The 17549-nt window shown below is 41.6% G+C and overlaps 1 protein-coding gene across 2 annotated transcripts in view; it reads right to left on the bottom strand.

Moving 5' to 3' along the window:
- Nucleotides 1-5141: 5141 nt before the first annotated feature.
- LOC308430566 (serpin B6) overlaps nt 5142-17549 on the bottom strand; it is a 75168-nt gene continuing 62760 nt past the window's right edge. For both annotated transcript variants that reach the window (XM_080929747.1, XM_080929746.1), the window contains 6 exons: nt 15334-15508; nt 13910-14062; nt 12353-12470; nt 9369-9511; nt 5940-6095; nt 5142-5661 (listed from right to left, as the gene is read on the bottom strand). In XM_080929747.1, the coding sequence (XP_080785873.1) occupies nt 5257-5661; nt 5940-6095; nt 9369-9511; nt 12353-12470; nt 13910-14062; nt 15334-15498 (1140 nt within the window). In that variant the 5' untranslated portion in view covers nt 15499-15508 and the 3' untranslated portion in view covers nt 5142-5256. The remainder of the gene's footprint in view (nt 5662-5939; nt 6096-9368; nt 9512-12352; nt 12471-13909; nt 14063-15333; nt 15509-17549) is intronic.

Here is a 17549-nt window from a genome sequence, read left to right as displayed (position 1 = left end):
CCCTCCGCCATCCTTCCACGTGGGGTCTCCCGCAATCTCTCCACTGTCTTCCTCTTCTCCTCTCGTGGGGGAGAAAATGCACTACTATATATGCCTAAGAGACTTGTGTTGCTACCTGATTGGTGCATCCTCATGTAGCTCAATCACATACCCCAAGAGTGGGCTGTGACTTATGTGGTACATGTGCATTAAGTCTCTTGGCTGGGCAACAGCTCTGTTTACTGAGTTCTCGGTGGGAAGCCGGCGCCATGTTTGGGTGCAGCACAAACGGCTCCCTACAATGCTAGTTCTACTTGTCCATTTCTGCAACATTAAAGTGACCCAAATGATTAACTGTAGATCCCTTGAAATTCATTATCAGTGCATCTCATTCTGAGAGCATGACCTAGAGCTGAAGCTCAGCATACAACGCCACTCTGATTGGTTTGCTGTAACTGAAGCAAATGCCAGATTGTTGGAAAGCTCTGTTATTCTAGTTAAGATTGTGTTCCTAGTGAACTGTCCTACTGTTCAACTTCTACCATTCTGATTCTAGTCCCTGGTGGAAAGCATCTGACCCACAGTGTGTCTGTGAGTTCTTTTTGTTCACAGATGCTGCTGTACTCCAGCCATGCCTGGTCCCACGGGTGTTGAGGCACCTACACCTGCAGCTCTGTTACAGGTCAGGGTTCACTGGCAGCCCTGACCCTGCTGGGGAGTACAGTAAAAATGCCATACTCCACCTCTTCATAAAAGGAAAATGGTAGAAGAGAGATCAACCATATCACCATTCCTTACTGGTAAGATGCTCCTGTGAGTAGCAAGCCAGAAAGCCAACAGCAAACACACACACACACACACACACACACACAGAGAGAGAGAGAGAGAGAGAGAGAGAGAGAGAGAGAGAGAGAGAGACAAACGTGAAATTTTTTCATCTAAAGTTCTTACCAGCTCCTTTCCCCAGCTTCTCCAACTCACTTCTCCACTGGCCCTAAGACTTTCCAGCTTAGTGAGGTCCTAGGTCTTGCAAAGTTTTGTTTTAATTAACTATTTTTATTTTTACCTATATATCCATTTCACCATTTTCTCCAGTGACAACATCTGGCAAAAGTGTCTTGCTGTGGCATGATACTGATAGGACAGGCAAAGAATGCATCCCTCAACACAAATATTGTTTTTTAACTCCTAAATCTCTGCAACCACTACTCTGATTCCCTATCCCTGTAATTTGCTCTTTCAGGAAACAGACTCATGAAATGTATAACTTTTTTGGGATTGGATGATCTTACTCTGGGAAGTTCCTTGAAGACTGGAGCCAGATGTATTCACAACTCATTTCTCTTTTGATTGCCTAATAGTAGACTGTAGGAAGCTTTGTGCTGTTTTGCCTGGATATATTAGTGCCTCTGAAGGATTAGGTACAAGGCAGGACTTCTCCCAGCACACAGGCTTCCTGCCAGATGCTATCAGCAAGAAATGAAACTGGTTTTACCCACAACCACATGAGCCCAGCCTAGGGCAGGAACAGGACTAGGGGACAGGAGGGGAAGGAAGACTGACAGAGTCCAATGATTCTGCACTGACAGGCCCTAGAGGGAGTTGTGGGCAGGGTGTTGCCAGAATAAGGCCAAAGGTCAGTGTGAGGGCGGGGCCGTGTGGGGAGCCTGCGCAGCCGCAGTGTCTGCTTGCAAGCCATAGCCTTTCCTGCCCTAGACCCTGGCTGTGCGCACCTTGTTACCTACAGGAAGCAGAGGTGAGAGTCTGTTCACTGCTTCCCTGGGATATGCATGAGTACACTGTTGCTGTCTTAAGACAGTCCATAAGAGGGCATCAGATCTCATAACAGAGGAGACTTAAGCTTCTTCCTCTCCTGTTTGTATTCCCTTTCTCTCACCCACTTGTCTTATGTTCTAACCAAGCACAATATTGAACAGGAATGGAGAGAGAGGCTATCCTTGTCCTGTCCCTTATGATAGTAGAAATACTTGGTTTTTACCCCATTTAGAATAACGTTGCCTTTAGACTTATTTTATATTGCTTTTATTATGTTGAGGTATGTCCTCCATATCCCTAGACTCTTCAGAACTTGTATTATGAAGAGAGGATGTTGGGTATTGCTGAAGGCCTTTGCTACATCTAATGAGAAAATTATGTGGTCTTTGTCATTTAGTGCATTTATGTGGTAGATTATGCTTATTGTTTTAGGTATGTTGAAAGTCCCTGCATCTCTGGGATGAAGCTAAATGACCATAATGGATGATCTTGGTGATGTGATCTTGAATTTGCTTAGCAAGGGTTTTATTGTGATTTATTATGTCTACGTTCATCAGAGAGGTTAAACTATAATCGATTTCTATCTTTCTATATTTTCTTCTTCTTTTCTCCTTTTGGTCTGGTTTTGGTCTCAGGATAAAATTGGTCTAATAAAGAGAATTTAGAAATATTCCTTCCTTTTCTATTTTGGAAATAGTTTGAGAAGCATTGGTGGCAGATTTCCTCACAGAATTCACCTGGGTTTCCTTTAGCTGGGAAATTTTAGCTACTGTTACTATCTCATTGTTTGTAGATATTTATATTATGTACTTCATCTTGAGTTAACTTTGGTTGGTAATATAAATCTAGAAATCCATTTATTTCTTTTAGATTTTCAGATTGGTAGAATCTATTTTTTAAGTATACCCTCAGGATTTTGAGTTTTCCCACCATCTACAGTGATATCTCCCTTGTGTTTTTAACGGTATTAATGTAGACCTCTCTCTCTCTCTCTCTCTCTCTCTCTCTCTCTCTGTGTGTGTGTGTGTGTGTGTGTGTGTGTGTGTGTGTGTGTGTGTGTGTGTTTTAACTGGTTAATAGTCTTGTTAATTTTTTCTAAGAATCTATTGTTTCCATGATTCTTTGTATTGTTTGTTTCTATTTCATTACTTTTAGCCATGAATTAGATTATCTCTTCCCATGCTCTTTTGAGTTGTCAGTTTGTTTTTGTTTTTCCAAGGATCAGATGCATTGTTGTTAATTTGACATCTCTCAAAATTTTGATGAAGGTACTTAATGCCGTACTGAACTGCTTCCACTTAGGACTGTTGTGTGTCCCATGAATTGGGTAGGTTGTATTTTCATTTTCATTCAATTCTAGGAATTATTAATTTCCTTATTTATTTCTTCCTTGATCCAACTGCCATTCAGGTGTCTTGTTCAGTCTCCATGGGTTTGTGTGCTTTCTGTAGTTTCTCTTGGTTGCCAGGTTTATTCAATTGTGGTCCGACAGAAACTTGTTGTGTGTCCTAATATGTCATAGATTATGGAGAAATTTCCATGGGATGCTGAGAAATGTGTTCTTTAGTATTTTCATGGAATATTCTGTGGATGTTTGCTACATCCATTTAATTTGTGTCATTGAACTCCAGTTAACACCAGATGGCTCTGATATCTGATCCTTTCACCTCTACTTCTCAAGTGCTGGAATCATTCAACTTTACCACTATGCTAACCACTTTTCTAGTCACAGGCATTTTTGCTATAGCAACAGGATGCTGGCAAATGAGCATCCAAAGCAGCAAGGGTTTCTCACCCTTTCTTCACATCAACTCTTAAATTCCATGTGTCTTAATGCTACCCAACTATATTGTCACAACAACAGCATCAGTGAAGTCAGAAGGGATCCTAGCCACTTCAAAACTGCTTATGGGTCATGGAAAGTTCTTCCTGCATTCCCTCAGAATTCTCTTTCACACATACCCTGATCCCTTCAATTTATTCCCTTCCTCCTAAATGCTTCTATTGTATTGTATTTCCAGCAAGTGACCAACATGGTTACAGAAACTTGTCACCTTTTTATTTGTAATACTTGTCAATAAGGCCAGCTTTGACAAGGCAGTTAGGAGGTGTGGAACAGATACTTCTTTCCCCTGCTGACAGCAGCAGGCAGTTTACAGAGTCAGCACCACTGATGGAACAAAAGTTAATTATCTAGGGCTGGCAAGAATGCCTAGCAAGAAACTCTCAACTCTTTTAACTCTTAAGTGGCTGGTGAAGAAGAAAAGGATAGAGAGGTCATATTCTGGCTAGGCCTGACCACCTGACTCATCAATTACACAAGTGTATATACATAGTTATATGCACATACATATACCTATCAGCATATGTATGTACATACATATAGATAAGGAGACATATATACAGATATATAATTGGTAGATGGAACAGAGTTCCAACAGCCATACTTTAATTTTTTTTGCTCAGCCTTTTTATACCTTTAGAAAAGAAAGTTCTTTATAAAATTACCTCATAGATAAAATTTGATACAAAAGGGAAGCAAGAGAAGGATGATGCTGTGAGTAAGTTCAAAACCATGTTTCATTCTATAGTCTCATTATAAATTCAGAGCAACAGTTTCACATGGCCTTTCTTTATAATAGTGCATATTTGTGGCTTCATCCTTGACCTGATCTAGAATGAATGTTTTTCCTTGATCATAAATTTGTTCCAAACCTATTTCTCTTCTTAGAGTAATTTATGAAGGCTCACTGTATTCCTTATAATGCAGTTTATACTTAGTATTTTATGGAGAGAGTGCACATTCTAGTCCTGATTCTAACTTTATTACATCTTTCTGAAAAAAGAGCTAAAACCATCTCCTGAATCACTGGACTATGTAATAGTGGGAAGAGAGGCATACAAACAGTGGAAAGCAATCCTGAGACAAAGTCTCTGGGGCTGTGTCTCTCCAGAGCACACTCACTGAAGCCATGCAAAACAGTGGTCCATCTCCAGGATGCTCACTTGCTTGTCATAGCCTTTACTAGATAGCTTCTGTCAGTGAATGGCCTCATGTTTCCAACCCCTGGGAGAAAGTGGTCAGTAAGTGTCTAAAGAGGATTAAGTGTCATGACATATGACAAGGAAAACAGAGATATAGGAAAAGGAGATTTCCCTATTGTCTATGGCTTTAAGCTTCAACTCTCAGGCTATTTTTTTCATTTAAAATGGAATGAGATCATCATGCTACCAAGGAAAAAGACATATGGCTGCCTGTGTTGGCAGCCACAGTGTCCTATAGCAGGGATGATCTCTGTAGCCAGCAATACTACAAACCCACAGGGTGCAAACCCAGATCCTAGCAAAAACCCTCCTGTGAGGCAGACAGACACTCAGTCTGAAGGTAGGGTGCCATAAAGCCCTTTATTTCATAACTGTCATTGCACTTATGGATAAGGTCACTTGGGTTACAGGCAAAGCATGGAGAGTGGGTAAAACACTGACAGGAACACCCTTTCCTCAGGGAGAGGAGAACCGGCCACAGAACAGAATCCCGTTGGTCTTAACATGCTGAATGAAAAAAAGGAATGGGTGGTCAGCACAGAATTGGGGAGTGTACCTCAGGCATCTTAGCATTCCCATGGCAGCTGAGGCAGCTGCAGCCTCTGTGCCCTCCTCATTCACATCCACAAAGGACTTGTGAATGACCTTAGACAGAAACAAGCCTTTGCTAGAAGACATTCCAGAAAAGTCTGCCCTGCCCTCCTCAAAGGCATCAGTCATGCCCAGTTTGCAGAGGACATCCTTCATGTCATAATTCTCCTCCAGTTTAAACCTTGGGAGAAATACTTCTAACTCTTCTTCATCCATCTTATCCAGCCTCGTCCACTCTGAAAATTTCTCATACGTTATTTCCTTTTCCACCTAGAAGAGAGGTGAAGACATTAAGACAGTGCTGTCACAGCAGGTAATTGAAACACCAGGAAGGCTCTACACTGCCCAGGGCAGTGTGGCTGTAACTTATGATGGTAGCTGGGAGAGGATAGAAAGCAGCTCAAGGGTGAGTATTCAATAAGCACACAAGCCACACAAGAACGAAAGATTAAAAACATGGTCAAGGGAGCCTAGGAGCGCTGCCTCAGCACAAACCCAACCACCAGTCTTCCTCCATCACAGCTCCATCAAGATCCCATGATGCTTACTTCTTTCAGTTCAACATGTTCATCTGGAAGCAGGATGATCATGTTCAGCTCATTGCCAACATAGGGAAGCAGCAGAATCTTAGTGAATATCTCTCCAATATAGGTCGTCTTAAAGGTAGACTTCTTAAACATCATTTGCACAGGTTTCTTCTCACCCTGTAAAGGAAGGATAAATATTAAGTCAAAAGGAGACACAAGTGACACATTGGGCAAATTCAACCAAAGGAGCCTGGCACTGAAGATAGGAACACTTGCTTTTTTAAATTGCATTTGATATGTATGAATGTTTGCCCTGCATGTATATATGTATACCACATGATAGTAGGCATTTAGTGGCTGAATATTTAAAAAGAGGGTATCAAATCCCCTGTAACTAGAGTTATGGATGGTTAAGAGACATCAGTGGGTACTAGATTTTGACTCCAATCCTCTTCAAGAACAACATGTGTTTTTAACTTCTGAGCCATCTCTCCAACCTTGAAAGCATATTCTTGAATTGACTTCTAGAGTACTTCATCAGCCTCTCAAACACAGGTTTAGACCTTACATTTTTTTCTAAATCCCTAAAGCCCATATTTTAAAGCTTGGTCTTTAATGTGCAAGTTTGAGAAGAGATAAAATCTTATTTGTTTCAGACAGAGTCTCACTCTATAACCCTAGTTGACCTAGAACTTGATACAGAGACCAGGCTGGCCTTGAACTCAGAGAGCCAACTTTCTCTACCTCCTAGTGTGTGACACCATGCCTAACATAGTTGTGGAAACTCTAATAAGTGGGGCTTGGAGGGGACAATTTATGTCATTGATATGTGCCCTTGAACAGAACTGAGGAATACTGGTCTTTTTTTCTGTCTTTTACTTCCTGGTCTTGGAATGAATCATTTTGTTAAAATGCCTGCTCCCAGTATTCCATTCCAGTACCCTCAAAACAGGGCCCAAACCAATGGATCCTTCTCATCATAGACTTAAACCCCTAGTACTGAGTCATATAAACAATTTCTCTTATTAGATTGGGTATCTCCACATTTTAATGACAGGAAGCTGACTGATTCAGTCACTAAACACCTGTGATGTCCTAAGCCAATAATTATATTCTGCTGGGATTTCATTTATTCTCACGACTTTGAATATAATCCTCAGATTCACAGTCCTAGCTTGAACTTCTCCTTAAACAATGGAATAGTTATTTTGCAGTCTATTTGACTCCTGCACTTTGATATTCTAGTGTATAGTTTTACTCATCTTGGTTGACAGTGATGTCCTCCTTCCAGTTGTCAAGTCCATTTTATGTCGCTGACTCAGTCTTTCTTTCATACCCTGATTGGACTCGTTACAAAAAGGTACTGTCTATATCTCTGAATTACAACCAAAACTTGACTTTGTTTTTTAGAGAGACTACCATCAGCACATCTCTGGGATACTGTGATGACCTCCTCATCAGTACAGCGCAGTACAGCAGCAACAAATGATAGTAACATGGCAGGTCAGAACACCATGCTGTGGCTGGATTCTATTTTATGGTCCTACTCTACCAGGAACAAAGTCTAATTAAAATCCTTAGAAATCTCAGAATAACAAAGAAGACACCCCTTCCCCTCACCTCTCCCTCCCCTTCCTATTCAACCTCCCTCTCTTCTTTGGTCATAGGGCTGTTTGCAGTGTTGTGTTAACTAGATTCTGTCCCTTTCTGGCCAACACAGTGGTCTGCAGAACCTGGAACATGCTTTATGTTCTGGTGTCTGCTCTCATGTCATCTTAAGTGAAAGTCTCTTCAGTGGCTCTCACACTCTCCACTCAAGCATAGCAGCTGCCACTGCCTCTGTATGCCTCTGGAGCTTCCCACTAACTACTGTGTTCTTACCTATGCTTATCACAAATGTCTCTCCTCCAGAAAAACAGAGCCAGTTACTGCATGGTACATAGTAGGCTCTCAAGTGATTTGAGGTAGTGATCTGAAGGCTATAATGGTAAACCAATGGGCATGAATCCTGCTCTTAATTTAAATACAAACACATAGAGCAAACATCTTGTGCTTTTGCAGACATGGATGCATATATGGATTACTGTCAGTAGCTGCTGTAGTCACAGATTGGTCTGTATTTAGTGGAGAGACAAGAAAGCAAGACAGTGTATCTACACGCTGCACTTAGCAGGAGCCACAGTAAGTAGGTCCACTTATGTAATTTATGGAAAAGATCTCAAGAGAAGTCTTCTTGCTCTCAGTCCTATGTCCTTCCCCATGGACTACAGAGTCAGGGTTTCTGCTGTAAGCATGAGGAAAGAGACACCAAGCTAAAAATGGCTGACCAGGAAAAGAGAGCCAGTTCCCAAAAGCATCACCCCATGTAGGCAGCCCCAGGCTCCACACACTCCCATTTCCTGACCCCTCCTCCCTTGGTGATGAACTTATATGAATTCAATGATAATCATCTAGGGTTTCTGTTGCTTGAGGTTGAAGGAAGCCATAAAGTAAAACTTGTCAACAAGTAACTTCAAAGACATAAACAGTTTAGTCAGGAAAAACTGAAGAGTTTACTTAAAATAAAGCTTGAAATAAAATTCATTTCCTAAGAAACCAAAGAATCAATTAGAGTTAGCCTGGGAGACCTAAGGTCTGGTTAATGATCCAGAATGTAATGTAATTAATTTCTTTTCCCAGCCTAGGAATATATGCACCAAGTGAGAGGGAGGTGGTAAAAGAAAGAGTGACTTAGAGAGTGAGCTGAGGGGGAGAAGTATCATGGTTACAAAAAGCCTGGGCATCAGCAAGTAACATGCTTTAACCAGGAAGAGGTTGAACATGGGTCTATCTCACATACACATCGCTTCGTTTGCTTGTCTGTAAGCAAAAGTCTGTGCATGTCCCTCAAACCAACCATAAGCCAGGCACTCATTACACAGCTCTCTGTCCTCAGCTGTTTTCAAACTGGATGACAAAGTTTATTTTCCCTCTGTATTGCTTTGTGGTAACCAGGACAAGGTGTGGTCCTCATGAAAGTGGGGGACAACACAAGACAGCACTTCTGGGAAGACACGCTGAAAAGAACGGACTGTTCATGAGGAATGGACTGCACTCTGGGCCACAAGGAGCCTCACACATTGGGAGTTTAGATTTTCCCATTTTAAAACTTCTATGTAAGACCATCTCAAGTACACTGCAAAGCTCTGCCATCAGGTCTGGACTCAACATCTGGCAATGACAGCACAGCCCATGACAAAGCAGGCACAGAACTGAAACCAAGTAGCCTGCAGCCACCACTGGCTCCATGTTAAAGGAGAAGGGAAGAGAAAGGCCCCAGGCTGAAAGAGGGTCCTGGATGCTGAGCTGCCCAGAGGCACAGGCTACATGAGGAGCCTCCTCTTGTTTCAGAAGCCAGTGTGAACAGAGGACATTCACTGCCCAGGAGTCCCCTTTGTGTACTGTGGTTACCTTGCTGACTTTGAAAGGCATCTCTCTGGTGTCCTCCTTGTTAAATGGTTTCTCCCAGCTTCCTTTGAAGTAGATGGCATTCACAAGGATTAGCAATGTGTCAGAATTCACAGTACCTTGAGACAGCAGCTCTTTGATTTTATCTGAAAGAAGAAATTCAAAAAAAAAAAAAAAAAAAAAAAAAACTAATTAAAGACTTGTGGTGGTATGGATGAGAATGGTCCCATAGGCTCATACATGTACATTTCAGCCTCAATTGAACTCTTTGGAAAGGATTGGTAGTTATAGCCTTCAGGGAGAAGATATGTTGTTGGGAGTGGTAGTTAAGATTTCAAAAACCAACAGCAGCCCCCACCTCCTCTGTCTTCTTGCTGCTTTGGATCAGGATGCTGATCCAAGACCATGCTTGTCTGTTTCCTTCCATGATGATTAGGAAATAACCCTTCTAAAACTGTAAGCAAGCTCCCAATTTAATCCTTTCTTTATAACAGTTACCTTAGTCACATTTAGCCTTAAAGCAACAACCCTGATATCAACAAGAAAAAGACACCGTTTTGTTTTTTAAAACTTATTTTGATTATGTTTATGAAGGTGTGTTTGTGAGAGAGCATGTGCACATGTGTGTTGATAGCCACAGAGGCCCCAGGTGTTAGATCTCCTGCAAGTCGAATGATAGGAACGTGCATTGGGTGTTGGGAGCCAACTCAGCTCCTTTACAAGAGCAGTCTGTATTCTTAATTGCTGCACTATCTCTCTAGCACCAAGGCGACACTCTGTAAAAGCTTGAGAGAGAAGGAAAAGTAAGCTTGTAAGAGTCTGGTAATAAATAGTTCATTGTTCAAATAAATACATAAAATGTATGAGTTGATGCTAAAAGTGCAGTTGAAATTTAAATATAACACTTGAGCTGGAATAAGAATTGTTAGCTACAACTTTAAGAAAGGAACTTTAGGGTGTTTTTAAATATTCTGGTTATAAATTGCATTTAAAAAATATTTGAAGTAAAAGATATGTGTATCTTGGTCTGAACATTAGAGAATACACATAGAAAATCTCACAGAACCTTGTCAACATACATATTTATGTACCAGCTTAAAAATAAATTGAAAGTAGAATAGCAGTTGTAAGATGGACCTTAGAAGCATAAAGCAGTCTACAGGCACAGGTAAGTGGGGCACAGTCCGCATCTGCAACTATGCTATACAGCTAAAGAATGGAAGCATTTCACCCAGGAAGGAAAGACTTACAGGAAAAAGCATGTTGTACACTTTGTAACAAAGTTTAAAATGTAAGAGGAAAATGGGAGAGGGAGAGAGGGAGATTAGGAGGGAAGAACGGAGGGAGTAATGGACCAAAGACAGGAGAGACAGCAGGTTGGTCAGTTCTCAAATAGGTATATAAATATTCGGAGGCATCACAGACAAACTGTTAAAAGCTGGGGAAAGTCAGATGTAGTGACACACCCCTTAGTCCCAGAGCCAGAGGCGAGGCCAGGGCTAGGGCCAGGCCCATCTCTCTGAGTCTGAAGCCAACCCAGACTATATAACAGAGCAAGGTATAGATACATAGTGAGCCTCTGTCTTTAAAAAGTAAAAATGAAAGGAACAGGAAAGAGCTAGGGAAAGTGTCAGACACTGACAGTATTTCAGAGACAGCTTTGTAAAGTTTGTATCTATTTAGAAAATATAGATATTTAAAGCCCCTTAAACTACAGACTGATCTGACTATGTAGTGACTGAAAATACTGCCAATACTCAAAGCATTCTGAACTTGCAATAACCACAGTTTCATTCAAATTCAAATGCAGGAAGCCTAGGTCCTTAGGGTAGTTGTCCATCTTTCTTCACATCACTTCACTATGACCTTGGTCCTGACATACATGAACATTTTGTACTGTGCATGCCAATGTACTGTGCTGTGAAATACAATGCCATCAACAGTCAAACATATCACCTCATATTCAATACTGTCATGTTAGAAATGCAGCATCTGTGACTACACACAAATTTTTCTGCTCTTCTAGGCAGAATGGCTACATTGTGAAAAAATATACTTTCCATATTCTTGTACTCTCATTCTCAGCAAATAAGCATCAAGTTATTACATTTTTGGAAAGAAGAAGAGATGACTAAATGCCTAAAAGTTCATATAGCACCCACATTGGGTGGCTCACAACTGCCAATAACTTCAGCTCCAGGGATCCGTCACTCTCTGGCCTCTCAAGCACCTGGAGGCACAGGGTGCACATAAATTTATAAAGGCATAAACACAATATAAAATTTTTAAAGCTTTGAATATATTATATGTATTGTGTTTAGATAAACTCTTTACCCTCACTAATATGAAAGTTCGGCTCCATCTTTAATTATGACAAATATAGGTACACCAAAGAGTTGTTTTAAAACACACTTCTATAAACTATATAAATACATACCTGTCTTGTATATTGTACAAGTTATACAAAAATTTCTCAGGTAAAAAGGAGTTGTGATGTGTAAAGTTTAAGAGTTCTGATCTATGGGCCGGGCACGGTAGCACACACCTTTAATACCAGCACTCAGGAGGCAGAGACACATGGACCCCTGAGTTCCAGGGCAGCCTGGTCTACAGAGTGAGTTCCAGGGCAGCCTGGTCTACAGAGTGAGTTCCAGGAAAGCAAAGGCTACACAGTAGACTTTCTCTTAAAAAACAAAACAAAAAAGATAAGAGATAGAGGAAGTAAAGGTACTGGCTACTAAATAGAATCCCTAAGACCCAGTAGTAGAGAGAGAAAACTAAGCCTTGTGTGTTGGCCTGACTGCAGGCATGCACAGACATACACAGTCTCACAACCAACAAACAAATAAATATATCATTTTTTAAAGACAGGCTTAACGGTTGAAGAGGGGTGGGGTGTGGCTCAGTGTCAGAGGAGATCCTGCTCAGCATGCTCAGGGCGCTGCCGTCAAATCTCAGGAAACAAAACAGAGCAACTCTGTGTTCACCTTCCGTCTTCTTGGCTACCCAGGTGTTGATGTGCTGTCGCGACTGCTCTGTAGCACCCTTAAAGTCCAGCTCCTCCATCTCTGCTTCATAGAACTTGCGGCAGGAATCTTTAAAAGACTGAGACAGAACCAAATAATTACATAGCCATGGAAGTAACATCAACAGCCTCCCTCCCAATGCCCAAAAGAAGACCATCGAAATTGAGTGAAATTGAAATTCCTTAAAATTTAATGAAAACAGATATGTGGAAGGAGTATGACATCCAGCCTTACTGTTTGCAGCTTCCCAGCATGACCTGCGGTGTATGAATGGGAGAAGACGCTGGCTGGGATGAGAAGCACTAAAGAGCATGATGAACGGATGTCAGAGAATAGCTGAGGCTCAAGGAGGTAACTGGGAGCACCCTCAGACGCAGTATCATCTGCTGTCACTCTGAGTCACCACACTGCCAGAGTGAGGATTAGCCCACAAGAGCTAGGACATCTCTGAACTGTGCACAGGATGGATCTTCTACCATTTTCTCATGGTCCATTCTCTTTCCTCACAAGAACCTCTCACTGGGATTGCTAGTCTTGCCTCCTCTCCCACCCAACTTTTGGCTAATCAGCTTTTTATTAACCAATCAGAAGTGATAGAAAACAGTTTATACATATCACTAAGACAGAAGATGCTCCAAATATCATGACAATGCAAACGTCCTTACTACAACCAGATCTCTGGGCACAGAAATCAGGTCTAAGTACACAGTGTGCAGAACTATTTCCCAACACACAGTTAGCATAATGAGAATTTTAGCTCATTTATGCTGTATTGAGGTTTCTGTTGTAACATGGCAGAATAAAGGTGGTCCTCAATGTCATTCTCACTTCATAGACAATTTCAGCAAATGACTTGACTTTTATATGTCTTATGAGGCTGGTGATTAGGTCCCTGTAAGGACTTGTGCATGACAAGCAGGTCCTGCACGACTGCACCACTCAACCCCAGCACGGGCTGTAGTTCTGTGAATTGCTCACCCAAGTAACAGAGCTGCCTGACATTCAATAGCTCTCTCTTGGTAACAGCCCACACTGGGGACAAGATAACTGCTACACAGAAGTAGTTTACTATGTCACCATACATCTTTACTCAGGATTTTCATATAATGGGTAATCATACTGCACAGTGCTTAGGGTGTGATCAGTGGCAGAACTGAAGCCTGAATGTGTGAGACCCTGTGTCCACCTCCCATACCAACAATATCAATAATAATAAGGAGGCAGTCTTGTAATATTCAAGAAATAAAAGAAACTTATTGAAAAATAATACACATAATGGCATTCATTACACATGGAAAATTCTTATTGACTAAATTTTTGCATGTGCAGGAACATAAACATCCCCCTCGCTTGGGGAAGCATCAGAATTAGAGAAGAGCTCTTATTTAAACACTCTGTACAATAGGAATATACTCATATACAGTTCCAAAGCATGGAAACTAACACAAAATCGCTTAGTAGGCAAGGAAGTAAGGCGAATCCGCCGCATACTATCTCTGAATACTACATGACACTTACTGCTAAAAGATCACAAGTCTTTTCCCCAAAGAGCCTGTTGGCTGTTTTGAGCAAGTACTGTGTGCCAGTCTTGTTCACTTCTGTGAGAAGTGACTGAAAGCCCTGGTGGACATCTCCACCTCCATTGCCGCTGCATTTATCCAAAGACAGTGCCTGAAATCAAAACAGATTAAAAACACATCTTCATCAAGTCCAACTATAAGAAAAGAGTCAACACTAAACTCATCCTCAGAATTTTACAGATCCCTGCTGCCACTCAAAGCCCACCTAGTCAAAGATGAAAGTACCTTGAAAGTTCCCTGTCTAGGATCCTCACTGTTCCCTGTCAGCCCTAGTCTGAGCAGAAATGGCCATTCACAAACCCAGCTCTTCACAGTCACTAATGGTGCTCGGGCTTCAAGCATGGCTCCCAAACCAAACCTGCTATCCATCCCAGTGAAGCTGGCTTCTGACCAAGGTCATGCAGCCTCTTCCCGGCTTTGGATCTGAGTTGCTCCAGCACTGTCTGACAACCAGAATTTAGGAGAGTGATCATGTTCTAGGCCTGAGTTTTAAAAGGCCCGGCAACTGTGACTTTTGAGTTCTTGTTTCTAGCCATCATTGTGGAAGGAAATCCAAGCCATCCTGCAGGAGGTCACATGGAGTAATTGCCACCACATAAAGCTGCTTGAAAAAGAAGCAGGACCCCAGCCATCAGTGAACACTTAGGTGGCAGACCTTTTATACACCTCCTTAGACATTCCTAGCCTTCTGAAAAGCTACACAAATGACTTTGGCTGCTCCCATAGTAAACAGATAAAACTGCCTCTCAGTATCTGTAATAATATTGGAACTAAAAAAGAGAGACAGTTCAAATTGAAGTCAAGCCTGTAGGCCATAAGTCTCTTCAGGCAGGAGGCAGGCTGAGGAAAAAACAAACACAATTACATCTTGTAATAATACTTGTAAATATACTGCCAAAAATTAACCCAGAAAAAGTCCCAAGGTTGTCTCCATGTCTGATGCCAGGATACTTTGCCTCTGCAGTTCATACACCTCTGTAGCTAAAGCATTATTATATCTGAGAAGAGCCCTAATAGATCTGTCCCTGGTCTCTCAGCCAAGGGTGACCCCATTTAGAATAAAACTTCAAGGTCCTAAGACATGGTCAGTTTAGTGTTCCTACCTGTAAAAGGCCAGGATTCATTAGGGCTAGAGAGAAGACAGAAAGAACCACAGAGATCCTCATACCACCCCTTTGTTGTTTTTACTCAAGCTCACATGCATGCTTTGAGTACCAACGAGGCAGTGAAAGAGTCTTAACAAGTATAAACACCTCCTCAAGATGGATTTATTTTTTCTTATTTTGAGATTGAGAATGTAGAGAACCAGCTCAGCTAACAATCTGTGGTGTTTACCTGCTCTGACTGAAATGGTGCATTTACCTGAATCATCTGGCTTGCAGTTGATCCTTTTGCTCCCATGAAGACCATGGCCAGGGCTGAGGAGATGCTCATGGGCGACAAAAATACATTTTTTGAGCTGTCTTCACCCAGTATTTTCAAAAGGTTTAAGGCAAAGGTGCCATTTGCTTCCTGTAGAGGATCCATGATGGCGAGCCTGGAATGAGGAATTAATATCTCATAAAAGCAGGCTGATGTGCAGGACACATCTTCACTTTCACTTACACCGTGATGTTTTGACTCAGTGAACAAAAAGGGAAAAAACAGCCTGGTAAGGAACAGTCATTCGCAGGAAGTGATACAGCCCTACTGGGCTGACGCAGCCTTGTGCAGAAATCAATACATGGGGAACCAGAAGGAACTGGCTCAGAGGACAAGAGGCACCTGAGGCTACAACAACCAGGAGAGCCACTAATGCAGCCATGCAGGCTAGAAGCCAGCAATTATGGGAGGAGGGCCTGTTAGTGCTCACTTCATCCACTAGTGGCTGTCAAATTCCTTTCTCAGTCAGACAGTACAACAGTTCTAAGATTTCCCTGAGCTGGTTAGGAACTGACAGAACAAACGACAGGAACATTTCTAGGAGGACTACAACACTGCCAAATTCTTTCGTGACTTTTAAGTCATCTTATTTCCCTCACTTGAATGGACTGAAGCCTTTTTATAAATATTTCCAATTAACTGGCTTTTTCTCTTCCTGGTGCACAGAATTGTCCTCATATGGCTATCAGGAATCCCTTTATACTGGTTACTTTGCCCTGATCTGTTGGTTTCACACATTCTGAATTTACAGGAACAAGAGGGTAATATGCTTACCTCTTCCAGACCAAGAGCGCAATGTGGACCCCTCTAGGTTTCTTTCAGCTAGAGATTTGTGAAGTATTAACTGTGTTGCTTGGAGAATAGACTAAATACTGGTGTTGATTTGGGCTGGGGAAATGGTTCAGTGGATAGAGCATCTGCCATGCAACTGTAAGGACCTGAGTTTGAGCCTGAGCACACATGTAAGGCCAGACAAGGTGGCACATATCTACAATTCCAATCCTGTGAGATGGGACTCGGAGTCAGAAGAGTATCTAGAAGCTCATGGGCCAGAAGCCTAGCAGATGAGGTGGCAAGCTATGAAAGCCTATCTCAACAAAGTGAAGAGCATAGAACCACATCTGAAGTTGGTCTCTGTTTTCCATATGTGAGTTAACACATATATATATATATCTACACCTCTACAATATAAGCATGTGTGAATGCATGCACACACATACACACAACAACAGAAAATAGAGTTGCTATGGTTGAACACACCAGTTGACAAGATGGGACAGATGCTTCTTTTAAGTTTCTCATAGGCCATGCTTTAAATTAAATCATCCCTGCAAGTTCTCATGTACTTGACTCTGCTGAGACCCACTGGCACTTGGAGGCATTCATCTCTGCACTCATTCATACTACTCTTCTCTTCCACTATATTGATATTTCATACAGCCAGTGTTTACTGGCCATATTAGTGACAGGACTCCTGGACCCTTGTTCTGTGAATACTATACATCATACCTCTTTGCCTACATCATCTGTTCTGGGCCCAAACATATTCTTTTGTTATTTGTTCCCTTATTTTGATGCAGCATGCTCTCCAACCACATTCTAAGAAAGAATATAGTTATTATGGTTTCTAACATCTGAATATGTACTATTGCTCTGTGCCACTGAGCTTGGCAGGGTGTACAAACAATTACATGTGACGCTGCATAGCTCCACGGCTTCCCAGCTACCAGTTTTGCTGTTGGAATGTCTGATGACATACATACTAACTCCAGATCTATTTACTATCCCTCCACAACCCTAACTCTGAAAGCTTATGAGTTCTTGTTATTTCTGATATTCAGAAACAATCTTGTGACCCTCTCTGAGCCCTACTCATTTCTTTTGCTGGACTCTTGGAGAACCCTTTTAAAATAGACATTCAAGGAAATTTCCTTTTCACTATGTAAACAGTTTTGAAGGTGCTACTCATTTCTCATAAACTGACTCTGTCCTCTCTCTTTCTGCATTATCTATTTGACAGATGCTAAAACTATTGGACTGACCTCATCCAGAACTTCCTTGATGTCTGTTGCTGGGATAAAATGCCTTGACAAACTTCAGGTAAGGTTAGCTTTGACTCATAGCTCCTCATGGCTCCAGAGTTCAGCGGAAATGAA

This window comes from Micromys minutus, assembly GCF_963924665.1.
Source record: "Micromys minutus genome assembly, chromosome: 1".
NCBI classification, from domain to species: domain Eukaryota; kingdom Metazoa; phylum Chordata; class Mammalia; order Rodentia; family Muridae; genus Micromys; species Micromys minutus.
Note: the sequence above shows the minus strand (reverse complement) of the source record. Positions and strands in the feature narration are given on the sequence as shown.